The 20,827-nt window shown below is 41.0% G+C and overlaps 1 protein-coding gene across 2 annotated transcripts in view; it reads left to right on the forward strand.

Annotated features, from left to right (window-relative positions):
- TMEM163 (transmembrane protein 163) overlaps positions 1 to 20,827 on the forward strand; it is a 161,173-nt gene that overhangs the window by 100,679 nt on the left and 39,667 nt on the right. For both annotated transcript variants that reach the window (XM_039494027.1, XM_039494026.1), the window contains exon 5: positions 15,150 to 15,246. In XM_039494027.1, coding sequence (XP_039349961.1) covers positions 15,150 to 15,246 — 97 coding nt within the window. The remainder of the gene's footprint in view (positions 1 to 15,149; positions 15,247 to 20,827) is intronic.

Genomic DNA, 20,827 nt, shown 5'->3' on the forward strand with positions numbered 1-20,827 from the left:
AAATATTTTATGTATCCTAAGACACTAGTTTTAAAAAAGTTAAGCATTAGAAATCTTGTAGACTTGGCTAGGAATTTACTGGGGTCTGATCAAAAGCCCACTGAAGTTTTTCCTCTGAGTTCACCAGGGTTTGGATCAGGGTCTGCTGTGTTTGTTTTATTGTTATTTCTTCGCTCTCTCATATATATGAGAGAGCAAAGAAATATATATATATATATATATATATATGAGAGAGCGAAGAAATAACAATAAAACAAACACAGCAGACCCTGATAGAAGCCGCATGTGAGCCTCATCAGAATTTTTGTAAGATTTTGTGTATATGACTTTGATAACCTTCAGTGAAAAAGAATCTTACAAAAATTCTGATGAGGCTCTTATTCAATTTCCAGGGTCTGAAAGGAACCCCTTGTTACCTCTTTCAGCTGCAGTAGGGTTAGGCACAATGAGCAGATGTTGATATGCCTCACAGCTGATTGCAAGGCAGTCTAACCATAGATAGAACAATAAAGAGCACAAATCTGGCATGAGCAAATATGGTACAGATTTTTTCAAAATTTAGTACGTTATAGAAATGTTTCTCTGCTTTTATCAGTAGAAAGTAAATAGCTGAAAAGTCTAATAATTTATGGTCCCCGATGGCCCTATTTCATCTCCATTTAGAAATGGAGGAATTTAGAAACACAGAACCAATAAAAAAAATCAAGTACATACAGCCTATATCAATTCCAACATGGCCAATCTCTAACTTGGATTCCCCAGATATTAATACCATTCTCTCCCTCCATGTTCTAAAGGATGCTGTAACAGCATTTTGTCAGCACCATAGATTATACTGACTCCATTTTATAATATGAGTTAGATGCTCTGTTTTACATCAAGGAAGGTGTGTATTTTTTTTAAAAATAAAACACTCTTCAGCTCTGTTTTCAATATTAATTCTAAAATTAGTTGCGTGGGTCCATGTTGATTCATGACTGATTTTTCAATGAGTAGGGGTGATGATTGGAAGCACTGCCAATCCAGACGCCGACAGTTGGAGCTAGACTCTGGAATGTATACAGTGAACAGTAAGCCCACATATTTCCTATGCACATTCAAATGACATTATCCCCTAACCACACTTCCCTGTGCAGGTGCAAAAATTCTGAACAGCTGTGATTCTGCGTAGGTTGGTTTTCAAACCATCACTGGTAACTAAATCCAGTAATGTAATATAAATCACAGACATAACCAAGCAGTGTATTTGTATAATTAAACAAGCAAAAACATGTTAAAGACATAAAGGTTTAGTGACACAATAAGAAAATAGCAGGGAAACTCAGAGTCAGGCAAACATTTCATCTTCTTGTGCACACACAGTGCCATAATGTGTAACATTACACAGTAATTTAGTCTTTAGCAGAATAGCTGGGCTTAAAAGACTGACTCCACAGCCTTCACAGTTGCAAGAACCATACGAAGAGAGTGTAGCTAGCAATAGATCATCTCTGCATAGAGACAATGTGCAGTATTACAGAACTAGTAGCCAAGAGTGAATATTAATTAACAGCTGCATTATGTTGTCATGTCTATTTTAAAAAATAATTGGCAAAATCACATGCGGCTTCTATAACCAATTTACAAAAGCCTGATATAAGCTCTTTAAGGCAGGGACTACATACTTGACTATCTTTTCTGAAGCTTCTAGGCACTATTGTAATATTAATATTAAATAATAACTGCAGGACTGGTTCATTGTCTTTTAAACTGGCTGGCTGCCCCTCACATAATTCATTTTTAGTTTCACTGTGTGTGTTATACCTGCCAATATACAATACCCATCAATAAGCACCTTCACATTTGATGCCAAACATATGTGCCTTGAATTCACTGGTCTTTTGCTGGGTACAGTGATTCATTCTGTTAGCAGCACCTAGGCAATGGCAATAGTTCAGATAGACACAGTGCCCAGCAATGGAACAGCTGATGCAAATTTAGGGCCAATTTTTGAGATTTTGTGCATTCTCAACTTCCATTGCCTTCATTGGAAGCTGAAGCTGCTTAACACCTTGCAAATGATAATTCAGCTTCTTGCACAATTGAAACATTATGGACATAAGGGCTAAAAAAGGGTCTGTGAAGAGCTGCAATGTATTATCCAGTAGGAATGATAAGAGAGAACAGGAAAAACACATGTGGATGGGAAGGTGTTTGAGCTGGGGCTAGATATTATTCCAGCTCCATGTGGGTATTGAAAGCCAGCCAGGATGTATACTAACACTTCAGATCAGTTGCCTCAGTGTTGCAGGCTTAGTTGCAGCTGATATAGAGACAACATTGGACCAAATACCTTGCTGGCTTTATTCCAATGATATCTTTGGAGTCGTGCCAGCAGAGAATTTGGTCCACTGTCACCAGAGTTATTTTAACCTGACACACTTCCCACTGCCAGAATACCCGAGGTTCAGATTGCTTCTCCTGCAGAAAGGGTAGCTATAGAAGACCAATGAGAAAAATGGAGAAAGATACAGAATTGGAAAGAGAAATGAGTACAGAAATGGAGACACACAAAACTAAGGTCTTTAGAATGAGTGACCCAATAAAAATCCATTTTGGTAATGACTTTTCAGCAGTCTGCTGTGTTAGTGCAACTTATGCACATATTCACTTAGTCAATCTGAAAAATAAAATGGAAGTCCTTGCAATGTTTAGGGAAATAGGAGTTAGCATACATACATACTAGTTGTGTTCCAGATTAATTAGTTCCATCATTTAACTCATTTTTTCCTCTTCTTACTACCTGTGGCCTCTTTTAATGGGTTATAAGAGAGCTAAAATCAGACATCTTACCTTTTTGCACTCCTTCAACATAAAAATGATCTGCTCAGCTTTGCTGAAAAAAAGCCCACATGAGCACTTGTGGAATTAAGACTATTATCTGTTGTTTGTATTACAACAGCCATTGGGGAGGCCCTAAACTGGGAACTGGACTCCATTGTGCCAGGCACCGTGCAAACATGTCAGATAAAGTCTCTATCCTGAGGGACTTGCAATATAAGAAGAATACTATCTGAAACATTAGTGGTTCATCATTACTCGGAGTCAAATTCTGCTTGTCATATCCTCTCGAGTAGTGCTATTAACGTTAATAGAACTGCTCACTTGAGTAAGGCAAGCAAGTTTTGGCTCTCGTAGAACAGGAAAATTAGGGGTGAATCACACCAGAACTCCATGTGTGCCCAGTACTGAGAAGAAGCAGACTTACCATCTACAGTACCAGTCAATATGTAATGATCACATTGATCAGATATCGTCAAGGTTATGCATCCAGTGTGGCTATTTCTTCACAACTTCTTTCTTATATATGATGAATGTGAAGCTTTTATGGTTTTGTGTGTGAAATAAAGAAAATATTGAGCATTATTTACTACCAGAAGTAATTTCAATGAGACTTAGCCTGGTAATAAGCATAACGAAGCTCTACAAAACTGGCTGGGATACGTCTTTAAGGCTGTGAATTACCTTAATGCTAAGGATACAATACAAATATCTGAAACGGGTAGAGAACAGAACAAATCCCTATGAGCATTTTAGTTATTGTGCTTTGTATGAACTACATTTCTGTTTATAGCAGTAACTCTTACATATACCATAAATGTAGAAAACAATTGTGTACTCCTGACAGATTTTAAATTCACATTTTAGGCACTTTGTATGTTAACTAAGCCAGAGAGTAATTTGACTGATATTGACAGTCTTGTTTTATTCCGCATGGTGTCATCACAGTTCAGTGACTATTCTAATGAACCTAAAGAATGCTGATAAAATTGATTCCAGTATATGAAACACATCTTACTAAGTACACGAGGAGAAAAAAACCCCAAACAGTATCCCTGAACTGGCGAGTTTAAGCTAAAACATTTATACAGATTGCATTCATATGCATCACTACGTTATTTTCTGAAACCTTAATTGTGTTGCACCACCTCTGCTGCTATCAGAGCAAATTGTGTTGTGAATAGTAATTACCAAGGGCTTCATTATATACCCTGTTAGGCACTGTGTCAGTGCATTCCATTTTCCAAAAAGCCAGTGGGATGATAATTAGGCAGGGAAAAGTCTTGCAATGGGTGTTTCGCAGCAGTCAGACTATATCAGATAAATTCTGCTCTCAGTTACATTGGAGTAGTTACTCCAAATTTACCCTAGTGTAATTTATAGCAGGATTTGCCTGTTTCCTTGTGGGGGTATGTACAAGTATTTTTTACAAAATATTGTGTGGCAAATAATTGCAGGTCTCACTGAACACTATTTATGTAAGTGAGTAATCCCATTGGCTCTAGTGAGACTACTCATTTGAGTAAGTGATAAACAATATAACAAGATACTATAGAAGGGAAAATTGCTATATTAGCTTGAAGATTAAAGACCCCAGAGATCTGGGCTAGTTTGATCTTTTATTCCATGACTGAAATAGAGTGACCAGACGTCCTGATAAAATCGGGACCATCTTGATATTTGGGTGGTTGTCCCGCGTCCCGACCAATCTTTGGTCAGAATGCAATTTGTCCTGATATTTCGCTCCGCTGGCAGCACTGGTTTTGTTTTTGTTTTTTTGCTCCGCCAGCAGACCCCCTGCGCCCCTGTCTGTCCCGATATTTTCTTCATCTCATCTGGTCACCCTAGACTGAAATAATTCATGATTTTATTCTTCCCATTATCTAGGAAGATCTGAACAATATAGTTAAATGCAAGCTACATCTCTGAATCACCACTGCTTTGCCACATGAGATAAGAAGCAAACACCTTGAATATTTGGATTTTTGTTTTCTTAGGAAATTAACCAATTGGATTAAGGAGAAGAGAATGCCATAATTGTTAAATTTCGCAGACCTGTTCTAGAATTGATAAGCTCTGTGGGTATTGCCTGTGAATCTCAGTGGCATTCAAAGCTGCCTATTGATAAATTGTCAATCTGTATGGAATGTCAGATGATTGATGCAGGCAAAGGACACGATGTACCATTTAGGGATTTGCTTTCTCTATTCTCTTTGTGTGTTATGCAAGATTTATTAGCAAGACTAAGACGTTCTCCTGGTAGAGTTAGGTAGAGGGAATGTGTCATGGAAAATGAGGTGCTGGTACGATGTCATTTAATTTAGTGCCAGATTGCGGCTGAGCTTTTATGCAGGTGCGCGTGAGTAAGGTTACACATGAGGATTGTGCATAATTGCAATCCCTGCACTCAAGGGAGCTCCCTGGGGAGGCTGTGTAATTCTGCAGTACCCTCAACACAAGGCTGTGCCTTAAAGACACAATTTAGCTCGTGGGATTCAATGTGTTACTTGGAAGGGAATAGGGGTTCTTGGAAACTCACAAGTAACATAAACCCTTTAGCAGCTTGCAGAAATCTAAATATTTACATTCTTGATGTCGGGAGGATGCAATATAATGCATCAACCCAAATGGCAATATAATATTTATATCCTGACAAAATGAGCCACTTGGTGCAATGATATCCTACGTTAGCAGCATCTGTATTTTCAGATGGAACTACTGCAACCAACATTTCTTGAAGAAATATCTGCCACAGCTAAAGAGTTACCACAGAGGCATATGTCAATGGACAAACCAAGGAAGTCCTGGTGTTTTCACCATTTATCTGCAACATTGTGTTATGTTTGAGATCTAGAGATAACTAATAGGTTTAGTTTCATGTCAGATGCCATTGCAATAGGAAAAAAAACTTCAACTAGGGCTGTCGATTAATCTTTAATTAATATTTTTGAATGTTTTTCTACATTTCCAAATATATTGATTTCTATTACAATACAGAATACAAAGTGTACAGTGCTCACTTCATATTATTTTTATTACAAATATTTGCACTGTAAATGATAAAAGAAATCGTATTTTTCAATTCACCTCATACAAGTGCTGTAGTGCAGTCTCTATCGTGAAAATGTAATTTACAAATGTAGATATTTTTTGTTGCATAACTGCACTCAAAAACAAAACAATGTAAAACTTTAGAGCCTATAAGTCCACTCAGTCCTACTTCTCGTTCACCCAATTGCTAAAACAAACAAGTTTGTTTACATTTATGGGAGATAATGCTGCCTGCTTCTTATTTACAGTGTCACCCGAAAGTGAGAACAGGCGTTTGCATGCCGCTTTTGTAGCCGGCGTTGCAAGGCATTTATGTACCAGATATGCTAAACATTCGTATGCCCCTTCATGCTTCAGCCACATTCCGGAGGACATGCTTCCATGTTGATGATGTTCGTTAAAAAATAGTGCATTAATTAAATTTGTGACAGAACTTCTTGGGGGAGAATTGTATGTCCCCTGCTCTGTTTTACCTGCATTCTGCCATATATTTCATGTTATAGCAGTCTTGGATGATGACCCAGCACATGTTTGATTTACGAACACTGTCACTGCAGATCTACAAAATGCAAAGAAGGTACCAATGTGAGATTTCTAAAAATAACTACAGCACTCAACCCAAGGATTAAGACTGAGGTGCCGTCCAAAATCTGAGAAGGAAGAGGTCTGGAGCATACTTTCAGAAGTCTGAAAAGAACAACACTCAGATGTGGAAACTACAGAACCATCAAAAAAGAAAATCAACCTTCTGCTGGTGGGATCTGGCTCAGATGATGAAAATGAACATGCATTGGTCCACTCTACTTTGGATCATTATTGAGCAGAACCCATCATCAGCATGGATGCATATCCTCTGGAATGGTGGTTGAAGCATGAAGGGACATATGAATCTTTAGCGCATCTGGCATGTAAAGATCTTGCGACACCAGTTACAACAGTGCCATGCGAACGCCTGTTCTCACTTTCAGGTGACATTGTAAACAAGAAGCAGGGAGCATTATCTCCTGCAAATGTAACCAAACTTGTTTGTCTGAGTGATTGGCTGAAGTAGGAATGAGTGGACTTGTAGGCTCTAAAGTTTTACATTGTTTTATTTTTGAATGCAGTTATTGTTTTGTACATAATTCGACATTTGTAAGTTCAACTTTCATGATAAAGAGATTGCACTACAGTACTTACATTAGGTTAATTGAAAATATTATTTCTTTTGTTTTTACAGTGCAAATATTTGTAATAAAAAATAAATGTAAAGTGAGCACTGTACACTTTGTATTCTATGTTGTAACTGAAATCAATATATTTGAAAATGTAGCAAACATCCAAAATATTTAAATAAATGGTATTCTATTATTGTTTAACAGTGCAATTAATCGTGATTAATTTTTTTAATCGCTTGACAACCCTAACTTCAACCTCTCTTGAGCTGTACTTGGCAGAAAAGCTGACCATAAATTGATGTTTCAGAGAGTAGTTCTTGGCTTGTCCTTTCTGAACTATATTATTTTGTAAACTGTTTTGTTTCCTAAAAGACTCCAACAAACTTGTCTTTCTGTCATTTTAGCAAACCAGCTTGGCAAACTATGAATGTGCATTTTCTTTTAAACTGTTTCTTTGTTTCCCTGCACTCTGTGTCCCCAATTTAGAACATATCCAAGCCTTTCAGAATAATACATTCTATAGGCCATAGAGACCACATGAGGATAACTCAGCTTCATGAGTTTTTCATTAGATCTTTGCCGTTACCTGACACAGCTGCAGTGATAAATTATCCTGGGCTCATAATGATTTGTTGACTGCTCAGTGAGATGCTCATATATTAACTTTCACACAAGGGGCTGGAAAATAAACACAGCATATTCTCTCTACTTAGGTTGTGTCAATGTGATAGCACTTTTATTTTTGGGTAAAAGGAAGCTAAGGGTTTAAATTTTAACATTCCAAATAAGAAATACGATTTACTCCCATACTTCACAAGAAATGCACTTTTGTTTGTTTTTTCCACCATTTAATATGGTGCATTTAGATTTTAATTTCCTTTCGAGAGACTTAAAAATAAGGGGAAAGAGAAATATTTAGCATTCCAGCCTTTTTGAACAAACATACGACTTGATCCAGTTATTATAGAGCAATATTGTAACTTTGCCAGCCTAAATCAAATAGTATGACTTTGAAACAAATTAAGGATACCAAATAAAACCTTCCAAAATCAGGAGTTAAGGATGACATTCCATCCTTGATATATTCCATTATGTCCTGGCATTCTAACTCCTGCGTATGGTAATGAGCATCACTTCTTGTTTGTAGACAACTGCAATACTTAAGGATAATGCAGCACATTAAAAACAGAATTCCCAGACTTACCTTTGAATTTCCAGACTTTTATCTGGCTAAGTAGGACTTCTAGGGTCCAATTATCAGACTTGACCTCTTAAAATGCAGCTATACTTGTGCAACATCTATGAAAGGACTGGTCCTCTGTTGACATCAATAGGAATTCTGCTCAAGAAAAAATGTGTAGGATCAGTTCCTAAACTGGAAATTGTAAACATAAGTGTCCATTTGTGGGGCCAGTTACATATTTCACACAGTGTAACATGCACATACACATGGATTGTGCCCATATTTTAATGGCTACAGTTTACAATAGTCACCCTGCTTTTTTTGGCCTTAAATATATTTTTAAACTTAATTTTCCTTGTGGGAATTTCCTTTATGTATTTGTTTAAAAGAAAAAAAATAAAACCATACTTCATTGACTTTTAATCTAAATACTTAAAGAATTTGCAAAATGCATCTTATTGATTCAAATGACCCTAATGGTTTCCTTGGACTTCCATGAATCTTGCTCATCAATATATGGTAAAGGACTTTTTACAAGAAAGAAGATGCTTTTCAATCACTATTCACAGCTGATATATTATAAATATCATAATATGCCACTGTCATTGTTACGCTCAAGTCATTTCCCACTGCAGAGCTGTTGGTTTGAGTAGTAGACAGGTGGAAGAATGTTAGAGCAATGTTTTTTGCTACTCTTAAAAAATGTCAGTGTTCTAAAAATCCTTTTGTCAGACCTCGAACTAAGCAGATTCATGTCTGGTTAATATTTGGATGGAAGATTTCTAAGGAAAAATGGGTGCTGCAAGAAGCAATGTTAGCAATTCAGTAAATTGAACTCTTTCCTCTGAGTGTCTACTGTTCAGAACTAATGCCTGAATGTGGTAGCAGGGCACTATGCTGCTGGTAGTTTATTACAGAAGAGATAGAAAACTAAGGTCCTTAAAAATGCCATGACACTCTTGAGAAGAGTAGCGGCATTAATGTCAGCAAGAAGGGTAGCAGCATTAATCCCAGTAACAGGGCAGAATTTCAGCATGGCTAATTGATTACACTCAATTCTTCAACTCTCCTGGCAATTCAGTTGGATATAGTATGCTTGTTCACTGCACGTCCATCAAGTGGTGTGCCGTGTGTGCTGTGCTCCTTCCTCAGAGGTGACTACAGTGATCAGTTGCAAGTCAAGTGGTTCCTATATATTACGGAGCATGGTTAAGCATTTAGCTCAATGCACATGAAGAAGGGGAGACGACATGTACGCAATTCAAAGATTCAAAATTCAGATGTAATACAGATAAAGCTACATCAGCCACACAGTGTGGTGGTGATCTTGAATGCTGTGGCTTTCCAAATTTTTTTTTAATTTGAACTTTAATTCTGAGTTTCCTGCCTTTCAAATAGTTGAAAGGTTTTTTTTTAAACCCAACATTCTAAATGAGGTGATTCTCTGAAGTAACCAATAATTCTTCAGAACTTCTGCCCACTCTTAAAGTTGTCTTGTCTGGGGAATATGTACAGTAGCTATGGATGGGATTCATTGGGCAATAGCACTATGCTATATACTCATTTCTATGAATATTCACATAGAGAGAAAGAGAGAGCACTGCTATTTGCTGTGGGCCCAGTCCAATTCCCATTGTAGCCTTTCCCTTCTGCCAGAGTCTTTCACTGTGGCAGGGAAAGGCTCCAGCAGCTCCCTGCAGTGGGAAAAGGTTCACTGCCTGTCTTTCCCTGCTGTCTCCCTGGTGATGGAGTCCTTCCCAGCTTCTGGAGTCTTTCCCTGTAGTGGGGAGAGACACCAGCAGTGGGGAGGCAGTGTGCCACTACACTGCTAAAAATATCAGTGTAGTTGGGGGAGGTATTACTTATGCGAGTAGAGAACCCTGTAGGGTACATAAACCCAGAGGGTTCAGGAGTGTCTTTACTCACCTAAGCTGTGAATCACCATCTACACTGCTATTTATAACCATGCTAGTGGGGCTACCCATATATGTATTCTGCACACAGGGGCGGCTCTAGACATTTCGCCGCCGAAGCACGGCGGCACGCCGTGGGGGGCGCTCTGCCGGTCGCCGGTCCCGCGGCTCCGGTGGACCTCCCGCAGGTATGCCTGCGGAGGGTCCGCGGGTCCTGCCGCTTCGGTGGACCTCCCGCAGGCACGCCTGCGGGAGGTCCACTGGAGCCGTGCCTGCTGCCTGCCTGCCGCCTCCCAGGCGACCGGCAGAGCGCCCCCCGCGGCATGCCGCCCCAAGCACGTGCTTGGCGTGCTGGGGCCTGGAGCCGCCCCTGTCTGCACACTGCCAGAAAGAGAATGCCATGTACCCTTTGATATGTAACTCTGTGGACAACTTCTCATCTGGCTTGCAATTAATTAGTAATGTGAGCTGGCTCATCCAGACTTATAATAGAGAACCAATGAAATTGCATTTGCCTAGCACCTTAGTACTAACAGACTGCACTAGTATCTGGAAACATTTTATTTAGTTGCAAAGTAGTCAAGTGATTGTTAGCAGATGGAGTTAACATACTTGTGCTATAGTTTTTATAGTTCGGATGGTTTGAAAATAAATATAAAGCAAGTAAACAAGTGAGTAAAATTACAATACTATTATTTTGTATTACAGTTAAAAATGGTGTTAATTTTTCAAGGCTTCTTCATTTTGCATATTTTTTTCTTTAAGTGGAATTTTGTATGATTTCTAGTCTAGACAAGATTTTGTTTCCTGGCAAATTGGTAGTTGAAAGAAGATAATATACAGTGCTTTGTTTTAGCTTTGTTGCAGATAAATTTATGTACTCAGGAAGAAGAGAGAGGTGTACTTTAGCCATTAAGAATTGCACTATACACATAAAGTTACTCATGAATTTTGCATGGCTGCAGATTCTCAGAGCCGGTATACTATCTTTGCAAAATAAGATGACTGAATGCTGACTCAAGCCGACAGATATAACTATATTTCTCCCTGTTATTAACATTTTAATTATGTTATTAACATCTCTTACCCATTTTGTCCCACTATTTCTCCCTTGTATTCCTTTTCTTCTTTTACTGTCTCAATTTAAGTAGAAGCAGGGGGATCTTTTATGACACAGTCAGAACCAACTCAAATCTTTAGCCACAATTTCCACTGAACCTTTATATGTGTTCAAAACAGTTTGGTTAAGATCCCCAAGTCATGCACCACTTAGCAGTGGTCACAGGTTTTCCAGGGAGCAAGACAAACAGCTGAAGGATAGATTACACTGTGTTTGCTTCTGCTGGTGTAACCAATGGTACAAGGCACTGGGAGTTGTGTTTGCTGGGTTGGGGAGAGAGCACTTGCAGGGGTCAGAACAACCCCAAACTGGGCAACACTGGCCAAGAAAAAGATGCAGCTAATGTGGCCAAGGCGTGCACTGATTCAGTGAACCCGCTAGACAGTCTCTGTCCTGTGGAGCCCTTGGTGTCAGTTAAAAGTGCCTTCCCCAGAACTACTAAGGGAAGGCATGGTAGAAACAATAACTTCCCTTTCCTGAGGGAAAATCCCCTTGGGGTAGAGCAGTGCCTATTGATACAGGGAAGTGTAATTTACAGTCTAGATTAGCAGGGGCAAATTGATTCCAGCACATGCATTTATATTGGCTGGGGGTTAGCCAGTCAGGAATGACAATTTCAGTTTCCCCCTAACTTTTGTTTTAAATAAAAAGTCAGCCACAGGGTCCTGCATGAAATGAAGATGTGCCATCCTGACTGCCACTGACTCAGTGGGTGGCGTTAGGCAAGTTGCTCAATCTCTGTGGGCCAAATCTACTCTCAATAAATGGCACCACTCTTTCTTTACACCTATGTGAGTAGAATTTGGCCCCAGGTCTTGGCCTCCCTATCCATAAATGGGAACAATCACACTACCTCCTGGATTTATTTAATGTGAGACACCCTATATCAATGCTAAATTATTAAATAAAATATCTAAACCACCACATGAAGGTGATATTGAATATAAACAATCTTTCCACCTCATACTGAGTGTAGAAGGCTCTGATTATATTACCTTTCACTGATGCATTCCGATGAAGTGAAATTATCAATCTAGGAGAGTTAATCAACTATTGAACCAGGAGCTTTTAGAAAAGGTGTGATAAGTTGTCTCACTGTCCCTCTGTTTTCTCCTTTGCAAGTTTTCACTCCCCTTCAAAAATGATCTACTTTGCCTTCATTATTGCATCTCCTCTAGAAAGCAGACTTGTCAGTGTAAAACCATGCAGGCTGATGATGATCTAGTACTCCAGATCTGCATAGAATCCATCCTACTTGCTTATTCCTCCACCTGGAGGTTACTGGCAGATCTCAGGTACTCTCAAAATGCACAAAGTAGACATCTGGTAGGGTAAAGCGCAAAGTGCAAAGGTAGGGTAAAGCGCCCAGTTACACACCTTCCACCATGTACTGTGGCAGATTATGCTAAGAGGGCCTGCTCAACTTACTCCAGGCTGCAAACACCTCAAAAAGCTGAACACCTACTCCAGGACTAGCGTAGCAAAGTTGTGTCCTCCTTTCCAGTAACCAAGTCCCTGTTACCCCATCAGCAAGAAGGATGCGTGACATACGAGCCTATTTGTTGGCGCTGGACCACTGCAGGAGCATCCTGGCATAGAAGTGATCCTCCCTGCGCCCTTTATTCAAAGTTTCAGTGGCCAGAGATTGTCAGGAGGGTGGTGGAAAATGGCCTCAGTGCACTTCAGGCAGGGCTGGCTCTGGCTTTTTTGCCGCCCCAAGCAACAAAAAAAAAGGGGGGGGGGCAGGAGCCGCCGGGAAAGCAGGGGAAAAAACAAAACTACAGTGGGGCCAGAGCGGCAAAGCGGGGTGGGGGGGACAAAAAAACAGCGCGGCTGGAATGGCAAAGGGGGAGGCAGGGAAGCTGCAGCACAGCCGGAGCAGCAAAGCAGGGAAAAAACAAAACAAAACAACAACATAAAACCACGGTGGGGCTGGAGCGGTACAGGGTGGGGAACAGGGCGCTGGAGCGGCATAGCAGGTGAAGAAAAAAAAAGAAAAAGGAAACACGGCGCAGGCAGAGCTGCAAAGCAGGGTGGGGGCAACAAAAAAACGGCGCAGCTGGAATGGCAAAGCAGGGAAGAAAAACAAACCTGCAGCACAGCCGGAGCGGTGACGCAGGGTGGGGGAAAAACAAAAAAAACTGCACGGCTGGAGCGGCAAAGCAGGTGGAAAAAAACAACCTGCGGCGCGGCTGGAGCGGCAAAGCGGGGGTGGGGGAACGGCACGGCCGGCAAACCAGGGGAGAACAAAACAAAAAAACCCTACAGGGCGGCCGGAGCCAGGGGACTCCCTGTGCTGCAGAGTGCGCGCCCGGTCTAATGGGGGGAAGGGGAGGGACCGAGGGGAGAGAGAGAAGGGGGGCAGCCAGGGCTTCAGGGGGGCGCTCCCCACCTCCGCGCCGCCTGCCGGGAGGGCTCCGAGCTGCTCCGGTCGGTGGGGAGGGAAGGACAGGGCGGCCAAAGCAGCACAAAAAAAAAAAAAAGCGTCTGTGCCGCCCTAGGATTGGGCGGAATGCTGCCCCCTAGAATCTGCCGCCCCAAGCACCAGCTTGCTCAGCTGGTGCCTGGAGCCGGCCCTGACTTCAGGATCTGGCCCTCTGCTTCCATTAGTGAATGAAGTGCTGGAATGCTGCATCTGCACCATTGCTGAACCTGCATTTCTTAACCTTAGCAGAGCAATGCAATCACATTGCAGTCCCTAAACCGAGCTTGTTGTGAATGTAACATGTTCTGCCAAACTGCCAGATGGGCTGATGTCTAAATTGTTAAAAATAGTAGCACAGTGCTGTTCTAATTATAGCATCCTCAGATTGTTCTAACAGATAGGTGCCAAGACACTGAATACCAGACAAAGAAAATTGCTACTTTCTTTTAGGAAAGTTTAAAGAAAAATATATTTGTGGCAATCTGATTTCTACAAATATTTAGTGTTTGAAATATTGTACTGTTTTAAATTTGCTGTTGCTGTGTTTTATATATTTCTTATGTACTGACTACAGAATACTTCTAATAAAGTAGATTTACCAAGAGAATCAAACTGAGTATTGCTATAAATTTATTGATATTGTAATGGATGGACTAGTATTTGGGTGCACCACTTTTCTCTACTGGAAGGAATCAGCTGTGTGTCACATGCCCTATACTACTGACTGCAGAAGGCGAGTCTCTTCCAGTTCAAAGAGGTAGGGCCCTGTGCTTTTGGATCAGAAAGAGGAGTTTTATCTCTGCTCTTGCTTTGAAATTGGGAGTGATCATTGTGCGCATTGTAAGTCTGAACTATGACTACTTCCTGTTCAAAATGTGCTTGTTTCACTGTTGCCTCCTTCTCTCTTCATCCCCCAACCCCCTTTGTTTGCCTTCTTCACCTGTTTTGTTTTGGCATACAAGATTGTATATTTTTGGAGTAGGGACTTTAGTTCTGTGCATCACCTAGCACAATAGGGCTCTGATCCCTGTTTGGTGCCTCTAGGCATTACTAGATCCATGGACATCCTGTAAGATGATATTAAAACCTGAAATGTAGCTCTTCTGGTTACCAGTTGGTATTCAAAATCTTCTCTTCCTTCAAGTTGAGGAAGACACAACTGCAGCTCAGGTGTCAGGTTCCTGTGACATTACCATCTAGATCCTCCAAATATCTTCCCATCATTGTCTAATAAAGAAAGGGGATTTAGACTGGAGAGGCCTATGCACAGAGACACAGCTATTCTTGCCAAATCTTTTCCAACTATTGTCCAGCATTTAAGAAGTGAAAAGGAATTGGGATTGTCTTCTGGCTCCAGCCTTTAACTCAAACACCCATTCTTTAGCTCCTCCATATAAACGATCATTAATGTTGTCAACTGTGTTGTTAATCAGAAGGTCTGAAAGCTCCAAATAAGCTCTCAACTTTTCTTTCTTTTCAGAGCCTGTGTCATCTTGGGTGTGATATTTCTTCTTTCAGCTGTATGTATAGTGGCCAAAGCCATCCATGACCTTACGATGAAGTTGCTCCCAGAAGTGGTAAGGCCATTCTTTTCTTTACGATGCTCTCCTGGTCCCCAGTCCTGCAAAGGGCTGCAGGAAGGCAGACCCTGAACCCTCATGAAGCCCTATTACATTTAGTGGAGCTTCAACAGGGGAAGGGGCCTGCCTGTGTACACATCATTGTAGGATCATGGTCTTAAAGTGATATTTTTTCCATACTGTAAGGTATAATCTTCTGTTGAGGTACAAGTATGACCCACATTAACATTACAGGCCAAATCCTGCTCACTTTAATCGTCTAAAGCTCTTGTTGAGGGCTATAAAGTGAGTAGGTTTGGGCCCTAATGATGGTGTTCAGATGAGGTCTCTCCAGCCCAGGTACATTTTTTTTAATGGGGAGAATGTTTCCAAAGCGCAAGACCCCACCGACTTGGGTATTTTGTTTTTAATGTGGAAAAATATTTGGGGATTGTATTTTTTGTTTTCCAGCTCCTGCCTCCACATCCAGAGACACGTGCAGGTGGCAGGAGAGAATCAGGTGAGGGGAGCATGCTTTAGCTTCCTCTGGGAGAAAGTGCTGGCTCTTCTAGCTATCCCACCATGGGGCATCACAAAGATTTTTCTCCTGCTCCCTGCTTCCAGTGCAGCTACAGAAGCCCGCCCAGACTGACAGAGCAGCCTTCACCGGCAGCCTCTCTCTCAGCTCAGTGCTTCCTCCCTTCCAACAGCACTGAGAGTCAGTCCCCCACATCCTGTCTGTCCAACCTGGCTGCTCAATGGGAGAGCCAGCGGGCACCATTTCTATCATCAGAAGAGCTTTCCAATTCTTTGCTGCCCAAATATTTACAGCTGAACATGTCCACAGACCAGTGCACATGCTCAAGTCAGGATTGGGTGCACACAAAGCTCTCTGACCACACCTGATTTGGGCGCTTCCAACCCCACGCACATGCCACGCAGGTGTGCACATGGACATGTGCAACATTACTCTGAAAATTTGCCCCTGGCCATTTCTTGCCAATTTTGCGCGCACACACACACACACCCACACCCTCCCCCCCCATCATGAGATCAGCACCCCGGCCACCTGCTTTAACTAGGAGATGGAGGCAGACCTGGAAACTACAAAATACAATCTCAAACTATTCTGCACGCTTTTAAAAACACAGATGGTCTAACATGGGGTTTTATTCTATGGAAACTTCTTTGTGGTTGGGCAAAAACCACTAAATTAAAAGTCTACATGCAATACTTTGTTGGGAGTTACATGCTCATCAAGAGTAGAGCAAGCCCTGGTGGGCTTAAGTATTCTATTTCTTTTAATTGGCAAGAATATTCACATCTAAATATATGCTCCTGGATATATGTAACAGTAGCAAGCCATGCAGGGAGGTTTCTGTAAGAGGCAAAATAACTATCTTATGGCTGCATAGTGGTCTATGGCAAATGAATTTGGAAGGTTTAGCACATTTCTCTGTGGGTAAATGTCCACAGTATAAAAGCCAATTAAATAAGAGAGCCCAAAGAGTGAACTGGCATGGAAATCACACTGACTAGAGGTCATGCTGTTAGATTAGGGTCATCTCTCTCAAGTGGGCCTCAGTTCAAGGGACATCACTCATTTTAGTCTCAAAGTTCCTTACGATTCATACAAATTTGGTGTCTCGTCGCTTTTTTTTGTGAAACTTCTTTACATCAGAAATAAAGAATCTTGAAAATGGGGTTGTAAAATGTTTGTGCCCTAAAGGGATGAATCTCCCAACATTTGGGGATGTGATTTTTTGAAATTTGTTTTGCATTGGAGTGAAAACACTAGAGACACACCTACCACAGAATAGTCAGTAGCCCATTTAGGGCACTCACCTAAGAGGTTCAAGTCCTTGCTGTGCCAAAGGCTGAGCACCCAGATCACCAGCTGTTGGAGTGGGGGCGGTCAGTTGGTCTGTCTCTGTTTCAGTGAATCAGCATTTTCTGATGAAAAAAATGTTTCATTGAAGAATTCAAGTCTTTAGAGATATTGGGCTGATGCCTTTCACAAGTGCTACATTTACATGCACACAGAGATAAAAGTGACAACAGGAAAGTGTAGCTGGTCTGGTCTGGTCTAGTATGTGGCCACCCAATAATATGGCAAGCACCACACACACTTAGGAGTTTTCAGAATGTGGGAGACCAAAGAATTTTACCTGGAAAGCTGTTGCTGTTAAAATGCAAAAAGTGATGCTGTTGATATTTCTCTCTTACTATTCAGGGCCATTTATAATATATGGCAGGAGTTCTCCTTTGCAACCCAGGAATTAAAATGGAAAGTGTGGAGACTGAGAGAACAACATTATAATAGAGATAATGCTGCCCATAATCTCCAGGGGGGAGATTTGCCTAAAGGCTACAGGACTCAAAATATTTAATGGCAATTACAACTCTTTAATAGAGACCCCTTCAGGTGATCTAGTGGTGCTTAGTTCTTCTGTGCCTGAATCTAAAGCTGTTTGCTCATATTAATAGCTCGGCTTTAGCTGCTCAGGCCCTGTCCCAGTGCAGGCAGTTCTTCCTCCCAACTGCATGGACCTTTGCAAGGAACAAATATTTTCTAGAGCTCCCAAAACAATATCAGCCAGCCCCCTGGTTCACTAGGGAACTTCGTTTCGCTACGTGAATGAAGCGCGTGAGCTGAATTCGAACTACCTGAATGACTCAGTCAGCACCCGCCAGGAGCGAACTCCGCGGCTCTCCGCGGCTCCCAACTCGCTCACTCCGGGTCGGCGGCGGAGTTCGAGTTACTATCGCGAGAGTTTCGGAGTTCCGGCGTCTAGATCAGACGCGATAGTTCGAACTCCGAGAAGTCGAACTCGCCGCGTCGACCCGGCGGGTAAGTGTAAACGTGGCCTCATTAACAATGAAACAGGGTCTTCCATTACTGAAAAACCTGCTTAAATGGAATGAAATGTCCCCACCAGCATGTCCTGATGATGAGGATTGTTCTATATTGGTATCTCTATAGTGATGGCTGAGGAGGAGGTTTTGTTTCCTCTTCCTTGGAGCACCAACTAATTCAGGGGTCCCCAACGCAGTGTCCGCAGGCACCATGGCGCCCGCCGGTGCATCTAAGTGCACCCGTGTACTGGTTGGCGGACAAGCATCCACCGAAATGCCGCCAACAAGCAGCGTCATCCAGAGGTGTCGCTGCCGAAATGCTGCCGATTTTTGGCGGCGACGCGTCTGGATGACACCGCTTGTCAGTGGCATTTTGGTGGATGCTTGTCTGCCACCATGGTCCTCCGTGGCTCATCGTCTGACGCCTGCCAGATGAAAAAGGTTGGGGACCACTGAGCTAATGTGTTGTTTTATATTACTGATTTATAGTAGTAGTATTATATTTTGTGGATATATTATCACCTACTATAGCTATAATATATGCATTTACATGGCAACTAGATCTGGGTGAATTTTTGGACAAAATTTATTTGCTGAAAAATGCAGTTTTAGGTTGATTGATACAATTAGAGAATTAGGGTCAAATCTGGCAAACAGCTTTGGCCAAAAATTGATTTAAAAAAAAAAGTCAATGTTTTGTTTAGACTTTTGAAAAATGAAATATTTCAACTTTTTGTTTCAAAACGATGTTTCACTTTGAAATGGGGCTAAATTTATTTAAAAACAAAGACAAGAAAGGTTAAAAAAACACCTGAAAATTAAATGAACCCCCCCAAAATAATTGCATTTTGGTTCAAACTAAATGTTTTGTTTGACCCAAAATGAAATTATCTTTTTAAGTTTCAGCAAGAAAAATGTCCAAGTTCAGTTGACCTGAAATGTAATTTTTGGGATTTTTCTGCTCAGCTACCACACCAAAATGTTCTATTATTCACTCAGCTCAAGTGGCAAAGCATTCGAGTGGTACAGCATAATCTGCCCCTGGCCTTTGTGCACAGCAACACAATATCCAATTCCACATCAAGATGGTGACTGAATACCATCTCTGGGGCTGATTCTAATCTTACACTGGCATTCCATTGATGGCGGTGGAGTTATGGTGGTGGTGTGAGAGCCAAAGATGAAGGGCCAGTAACTCCACAAAAACCAGAGGCATTACACCACTTTTTTCACCAGTATAAAGAGGTCCAAATTCGATCCAGACAATATAATCCAATGCAAATTGCACCGGGGAGCCATATTGCATGACTGTGTGTGTATGTGTGTGTGTGTGTGTGTGTAATTTATACTCAGATCTGCCTTTCCTGGAGCAGAGGTCATACAGAGCAGAGGGTAACTTTTCAAAGCATTGTGTGACATTTTAGCAGCATGACTCTGATTTTAAGGGGAATCATGTGGCTAAAACCCCCATATCGCCACTGGAAAATGCATCCCTTCATGTTCAAATGTTGAGCACAAAACTAGCATTGTTAGTCCGTTTTAAGACGGGGAAAGTTCAGAATGTGCAGCCCTACTCTTCATTTGGGCACAATTTGCATGGCTGTTTGTGTGGAACAAAATGATAGATTGACCCATTGCCGGAAGTACAAAGCTTCATTTTTCATCTTTGATATACATGGTAAATTACACAGACTTTGTCAGGATTATATATACACAGCGGTAGGGCAGATATAATTTCTTTGAGCTCAACTCTAATTTGCATAAATTTTAGAACAAATAATTGAAGATATGAACAAGTCTTGAATGAAAAATGTATCAAATAATCACATATCAATTTGTTAATTATAAGCCATCTTGGTTAAATGCCTCAAAGGGTAGTCAGCCCCCTCTGAATTGTTCTGAAATAATTACGCTAACCTTATTGCATTTTCTGCCATGTAGAATATGGGTCATTTCATTCATCAATTTTTAACGTGCCAGTAACATAAAAGGCATTTCCTTAGAATGAATGTGCAAGATCCTTCATCGAAGGATTGACCTGTTTTTGAAATAGATTTCAGAAAGGGAAAAATTAATAGTGCACTGTAAGTAAAAAGAAAAACAAATGGATTTCAAAGTATCAATGACTAAGGAATCATCCCTCAGTTCCTTGTCATAGCTGCATGCAGAAATATTTTGTGCATGGCATTTTGCTTTGGATTAGATGGAAAATGTAATCTTGATTTTTTTAGCCATGTTACATGATGGTTTTCTGCCGTAGTGTTATCTCTTTGCTAATTTCAATCAAGACTAAATGAGTCCACAGAGAATGAAAGATTTATAGGCTAATGCAAATATCCTGTTTCGGGGTCCCATCTTGTAAGGTGCTGAGTGCCAGATCCTCAATTTAGCTTGATTTACAGTGGAGGATGATCTGGCCCCATTTTTATACTTGCATTTCGAGTAGGGTGACCAGATAGCAAACGTGAAAAATCGGGACAGGGGTTGAGGGGTAATAGACACCTATATAATAGACAAAGCCCTGAATATTGGTATTGTCCCTATAAAATCAGGACATATGGTCACCCTAATTTTGAGGCTCCTAAGCAAATTAGAAATTTCATAAACTGATAAATAAATAACAACAAATCCTATGAAGCGGCTGGCAGTGGAATGCTTTCCATGGAGGTCATGGCTTTTTGCAATACTTTTAACATTTCAAAGCCTTGGTACATGCTATATTTCATTTTTTTACCTAATGTGC

This window comes from Mauremys reevesii, linkage group 11 (genome assembly GCF_016161935.1).
Source record: "Mauremys reevesii isolate NIE-2019 linkage group 11, ASM1616193v1, whole genome shotgun sequence".
NCBI lineage: Eukaryota > Metazoa > Chordata > Testudines > Geoemydidae > Mauremys > Mauremys reevesii.